Source organism: Haplochromis burtoni, unplaced genomic scaffold, assembly GCF_018398535.1.
Source record: "Haplochromis burtoni strain Fernald_Lab_line unplaced genomic scaffold, NCSU_Asbu1 Contig_18, whole genome shotgun sequence".
Classification (NCBI taxonomy): Eukaryota; Metazoa; Chordata; class Actinopteri; order Cichliformes; family Cichlidae; genus Haplochromis; species Haplochromis burtoni.
In genome coordinates this window covers 1,797,398-1,803,910 of record NW_024582379.1, presented here as the reverse complement: position 1 = coordinate 1,803,910, position 6,513 = coordinate 1,797,398, and the positions used below count along the sequence as shown (strand labels likewise).

Genomic DNA, 6,513 nt, shown 5'->3' with positions numbered 1-6,513 from the left:
CCCAAGCAGCCCCCATGCCTTTCAAGAAGGGAAATGAACATCTGTTTGATGTATTTGTTGCTTGGCATGAGCGTAATTGCTTGAGGACAGGGTATTTAAGTGAGCAAGTCAGTGGAAAGGGAAGCCTCTTCTGAGTAATTAGTAGGCTAACTTCTAAAAACACGAGTGGAAGAAGACTGTTATTGTGCATGACTTTACAGTTACTGCATACTCAGATGCTCAAATCGCTTTTGCATGTTCACTGTAGTCCAGTGATTACAATACAATGTGGCTGTCGCAGGCATACACTGACACAGACATGATTCATCATGAAACACTACAGTTCAAGGGTGCACGGACCCGTACGCATGTTTACACATCTGCATATGCTGCTTCGGATAAGTGTATTTCACATCAGCCTTGTTCATGGGCCGCTGTAAACTATAAGGCCTACCTGGGATGGAGGAAATGGAAAGATGTTCTTTTGGAAAAACCTTGTGTGTACCAAACCAGGGGATTACAATTTATCTGCAATGATTATTAAAAAAAAAACCTGAGAAACTGAACAATAAGGCTGCAATTTATATTCTAAGCATCATGTTCTTATGCATGATAGTGAAGAAACAAAGCAGATTTGCTTTAAAATGTAAGCCATGACAATAAAACACACACCCTCTAAGGTTACTTGAGCCAAAGGATTGCTGTTTGAATCCAACTAAAGCATTTATTGACCCCATTATAATTTTACAATTTTTTTTTTCAATCTGGACTTTGAATCATATAAGAAAATGCAGTTTACGTTATACATTTATCCTTACTAAAGAGCTTTTAAGCATCACAGCTGTCTGAGTGCTTCACGGAGTGTTTCACGTCACATATAAAGCTCTCAGATCAAGTCACTGGATATCATTCTGATTTTCATCAACTCCCTGTTCCTTATGCACTTAATAATAATGTTCAAAAGGATAAGCTAACAAACTAACAGATATGAAAACCGACTTTCTCTTATCCGCATTTTCACTGAAGTGTGGAGGAGGCAACCTGACCCACTTACTCCACTCACTTAGCTTATCCACACATGTCTGCATTAATTATAAACAAAATTACTAATCATACATGTTTGACTTTTTTTTTTAACTGTTCTTTTGGACTACTGGACCATTAGTTCTTAATATCTGCCTTAAACAAACCAACAAAGGAACAAATGGGAAGAGAAATCTACAGTTTTCCTCGGACATAACGTGATTAAAAATGACATATTTTAGCTCTTAATGTGGGAGAGAAAAGGGTTTACGCAAGAAATTACTGGCGCAGTTATGCTTGGCCTAAGGGTTGTCACATCAACTTCTAGAAGTTAAATAGCACTGAAGTACATTAAGTGGAGAACTGTGGGATTTCAAGCACATGGTCTTCATCAGGAGCGACACAATCTATTCGATCTGTTTTGACTGGCTAATTGGAAAAATGTTTTCCGTCCAATATCAACCCAAGTCGAAAAGCAGGATGGGGATTCTGGTTCGGAAAGAATGGAACTTCTCCCGCCCATCTGAGGCACATTTCTGGATTTCCTTGGTGATATAACTCTTTAACTCTCACCAACTCCACACTTCAGCTTCTGTCTTGTCTGTGGCCTCCATCCTTCTGCATAGTTCCCATGCATGGGGTGGAGACAGGAAGAAGCAGAGGATGGACCGTCGCACGTCACCAGCACTCCCCAGCTCTCTCGCTTTTCCTCGCAGCTCAGTCAGGATTGATGGTGAGAGAGATGGCCCGAAGTCAGCAGCAGGAACTGTGTTGAATGAAAACAGTGAAGGACTGAAAAAAAAAAGGTTTTCATCGTTAAAGTGTTGTTGGACCCGTTTTGGAGTCAACTTCAGAGAGGAGCCGCTGATTTGCGTTTGCGCGTCTGTGCCCTGAATGTTGCGCCACATTGCGTTTCGCTGTCCAGCTGGCATGTGAGTGATTGCGTGCAGTTTGCAGTGCGCACGGTCGATTACCACCATTTGGACTGGCAGTAGCTCTGATGAGTCTAACTATTACACGTCCGTGGAGCGCTTTTGCCAGATGATACCTGTTGATTTTGCATCGCGCCATGTCCTACTGTCGGACTGAAGTGGACAATGAAGTTATGGGATAGTCTAACCACTTGTTTGATACTGCTGAGTGCCGTTTACGCCAGCCCGCTGCTCCAGAGCCCGCAGCAGCCCACGTCCACCAAGAGGAGAGGGCGCGTCGCCGAGAGTCCCCCCGAGCTCCCGCCCGTTCAGATCGGCCTGTCTGTTTCTTCCACGAGCATGAGCCGCGCGGATACCGCAAACAGGGACGAAACGCTGGCTGGAGGAGATAAATGTGAGGGTAGCGAAAGTGCGCAAACCCGATAAGTCATTTGCAATGAGATTTGTGTGAATTGCTTAAAGATGATGGTGATGTGTCCACCAGAAAGAGAAAAAAAAATCAAAAATTGGCAAACCTAACAACAAATAGAAAACATGTGTAAGTGGTCACCATTTAAGCTGCTTATACTTAAAATTTATTTTATTTTATGCTGAACGAATTACATCTTTGATTCAGATTGATCATGGTCTTAAAACCTTTGCAGTTACACGTCTCATCATACTCAGTTTATTGGCAGATGAATGCCTCTCTTTTTTCCCCTCAGAAGAATAACTTCAAGTGGTAATAATCAGAAATTCATTTTCCATCTAGTAACTTGTGCCACGAGGCTACATAGTAGCTGTGTTGTCTTCATTGTTTAATCCCACTTAAACGTAAAAGCGTCTGGTGACAATGGGACCCATTCGTAAGACACCTAAATCCACCCCATCAGTATTTCCTCCACAGAAGAGACCTCTGTATCATTTAAAGATGTGCATGTGTAGTTTAGTGACACAGCACTGCATGTGTTCAATAGCCAGTGGGGTGTGTAGAAGTGAAACAGTGTGTTCTGTCCAGCCTTATGCATGTCTCTTAATTGGTTTCAGACACCACTGAGGAGCCCCTCCCAAATGAGTTTGAAGATGTGGTGAACTTCATCAAAGTAACCATCAGTAGAATGCGTCGCTCCTCCTCGCTCACTGTGTCCTCATCTACCTCCACCACCAGCACCACCGCCGCTGCCGCCCCCATCTCTTCCCCCTCCAAAGATAACTTTGACAGCAGGACCCGACATAGAAGGAGAAAGAGGAAAAGGACAAGCCAGCGAAACAGTAACAGAAGAGAAGGGGGATCTAGAGGTGCTGGCGCAGGTGGGAAGATTAGAGGCGGTGGTAGAGGACAGGGCTGCGTGCTAAAACAGATCCACCTCAACGTGTCTGACCTCGGTCTGGGCTACCGCTCCAGTGAGGAAATGATATTCAGGTACTGCTCAGGACCGTGCAGAAAGTCAGAGACAAACTACGACAAAATCCTTTACAACCTCATTCACAACAGGAGGCTTCCCGCCAAAGACGTTCCCCCTCAGGCTTGCTGTCGGCCAATAGCGTTCGACGACGATCTCTCGTTTCTGGACGACAGCCTGGTTTACCACACCGTGAGGAAGCACTCCGCCAGAAGATGTGGCTGCGTGTAGGGAGTGCAACTTGTCAGGCTTTGTGTAATTTTAACTTTTTATACTCCCACTCTATAGTGGTATAATGTTAAGTGTTTTTTTCTTTTGTTTTGATTTCACTCACAGAAGCTTTTTGGCATGTGGTGATTTATGACTTGGATTTAGCAGTATAGGAGTAAATAAACAGGAAGTGGCATTACACAAGTTTTCACCCCAGAGAAATTACTTTTAAGAGTTACCTCGGCACGGTTACAGCTTCTATGACTTCCTTTACAGCCTACAGCTTGGCTATGTGGGATTTGATATTCCCATCTATACTCAGTCACAGTCACACATTCAGCCAACTCACTCTGTCTACTGTACAGCACATAAGTTACACAAAACGTCACACATATGAGATGTATTTATGAAATCTTGAATATATTAAGTTATTGATATTTATTTGTTTTTTTAATGAATAAATGTTATTTATTACTGTGATCAGATCTATGGGAGTGTGCCAAAGATTTAAATCAAATATGATTTATTTTGATATAAAAGCAGTACACTGCAATACCATCTTTTACGCATCAGTATCTAATCTTAAAGGTACCCCGTTGAGTTGTCTTGACAATGTTAGGAGTGCATCCAGGGTTTCTCACCACAACACAGTGTGGGTGTCTTTGAGGTCTCGCAAATGAGCCAGCACACATTTCGAGTCTAACATTGTTTACATCCATGTTCACTAGCTTCTAGGCTTATTTGTCTTCGTCCTTTCTACTCCTGCTTCTTTACTTCTGTTACTCCCACTGATCAGCAGAGCATCTTAAATATGTAGGAAGCTGTACGGCATCTGTTTGTGTCGTGCGTGTGTGCACGATACAAACAGAATGCAGACCTGTTCTCATAAACATCACGCTGTTGTGTTTTCAATTCATCAAAAACTCCCCAAGGGAAGCTTTAAAGGTTTTTCTGCCTTTGTACAAGTAGCTCATTTGACTGTTTCCTGATTGAATCTACGCGAAAGCATTTTCTTGTCATGGTTAGAGCTCGTTCCTCCTCTCAGCTGAATTAAACCAAAATTGCTCACCTCAAAAACAAACATGCAGCTATACGTTCTAGAGTATGTGTGCTCAAATTGTCTTATTTTTAATGTTAATAAATGCATTTTTACAGTGTACTGTATTCTGTAATGAAAAAAGGAGAAAAATGACCCCATTCCTTTGTTAATGAGCTTAGAAGACAACAGCATACTGTTTTAAGTCTGTCCAACCTTCAGAAAGTTTAGAAAAACATTCTGATTTGCAATTTGATCCCAGAATGCTTTCATATAAATCTTGTTTTAGTCCCTTTTTACCTAAGACAGGAGCAATTGAGCATTGGGCCTTGGTTCTTAAATAAATAATAAAAGATGAACAGAATCCGATGTTATCAAATGACGAGAAGAAACAATAAACACAAGAGAGACAAGATAGTACAATACCTATAGTACAGGGATAAAAGGAAGGTGGGACTGACAGGGAGTGATGAAAAGAAGATGGATCAAAGTGGCGGGGGGTGTCAAAAGATCTTACAACATGAGCAAAATAGCATGGAAGAATAAGCAGCGAGCTTAGAGCTGAAGTGTATGTTGGAAAAGAAAGGAAAGACTATTAAAAATTTGGGAAATATCCAGAGAAGACAGTAATGAGGACGAGGATGTGGGGATTGGAGAACATGAGAAGGGAGATGTTTAACTAATGTGTGTGGCTGCTATCTGATCCACTCCTCTTATCTCACATTTCACAGTCCTTCCTCTCCTGAACTTTGGGTCAGTGCGACCTCATTCAAAAGCTACAGGGCATACGCCAGCTTACAGATTCAGTTTTTTCATTTTTTAAGTGTCGTATTCATCCATAAATACCATTATGTGATTCTGTGTGAAAAATCATGCCCTACAGCAGAAATGCTCAGAGCTGCTTTGATTAGAATTTTAGAGGCAGACATGTGTAGCTCCACTGTTTTGCTTTGGAGACAAGATGTCAAAGAGAAGAGATGTCCTTTATAATGGTTATAGGTCTCGCTGTGAACTGCACCTGTCTACTGTTCAAACATTCTGTTTGCAAGAGGCATCCAATCAGAAACAAGGTTGGGTTAAAGTAGAGGTGCCCTTTAAGCAAGATGAGCTAAAATAGCTTGTTTCAGACAGGATGAATTGATAGTCTGCACCGAGGCCCAGTATAGAAGAAGTAAGGATTACTTAAATGTGAATTAACCAAAGCTACTGTAACAGAGTACAAAAATAAGACTATGGAGCCCAAAATGAGGACGACAGGTCAAATCGTGAAGTAATGAAGGCGTTTTTGTCCCCTCCATTTGTCCTTTGAACTAACAAATGTATACAAATCACCATATATTTAAAAAACTGGCAACTAGTAATTTTTCTACTAAGCCAGTTATGCAATATTAAGATCTGAAGAGTAAACAGAATGAGTCACTTTCCAGTCATTATGTCTACTTTGAATTATTTTAGTGTCCAAGCCACACATGAACAAGTTGCACTCAAAAAGCCTTGTGTATAAATATTTGTAGTAGCTACCATTCGGGTTGCCAAACACTATAATAAAATATAGTTTGATGGACAATATGAAGAAAATGTGCGCAATTAAATGTAACCCTGAAAGATGGCAACAGCAACCTGTTCTAGCTGCACTATGGAAAGTATAAATAACAAGTGCTATAGTCGTAGACAACAGAGGAAACCATTAGAGCCAAATGACACCTAGCAGGCAGTGTCATTATAGTCAGGCCAGTGTTCTGTTCTTTTGTTCATGGTGTTAGAGGAGATTGTAATGAGGGATAATGTTCCGCTCGAGTGTAATACAACACAAGTGTTAATGCTTAAAGGGGCGGTGTTCCAAACAGGTGCTAAATGCTGGCAGAGCTACAAGTGTTGACATAGTTTTCATACATGAGACCTCTTTTCTGTACTGTTCACCCATTTGTTCACTGCTGTAAAAAACATTAAA

The 6,513-nt window shown here is 41.3% G+C and overlaps 1 protein-coding gene across 1 annotated transcript; it reads left to right on the top strand.

Moving 5' to 3' along the window:
* Positions 1-1,590: 1,590 nt before the first annotated feature.
* Positions 1,591-4,769, top strand: LOC102304722 (glial cell line-derived neurotrophic factor). Its single transcript, XM_005916200.3, has 2 exons — positions 1,591-2,328; positions 2,961-4,769. The coding sequence occupies exons 1-2, from the start codon at positions 2,100-2,102 to the stop codon at positions 3,545-3,547; spliced, it is 816 nt and encodes a 271-aa protein (XP_005916262.1). The 5' UTR covers positions 1,591-2,099; the 3' UTR covers positions 3,548-4,769.
* The last annotated feature ends 1,744 nt before the right edge of the window (positions 4,770-6,513 follow it).

Bases quoted from the DNA above. Each gene is read 5' to 3' on its own strand.
- LOC102304722 (XM_005916200.3), top strand. From the start codon at position 2,100: ATGAAGTTATGGGATAGTCTAACCACTTGTTTGATACTGCTGAGTGCC. The intron at 2,329-2,960 runs GTGAGGGTAGCG...AATTGGTTTCAG, and splicing joins GCTGGCTGGAGGAGATAAAT to ACACCACTGAGGAGCCCCTC.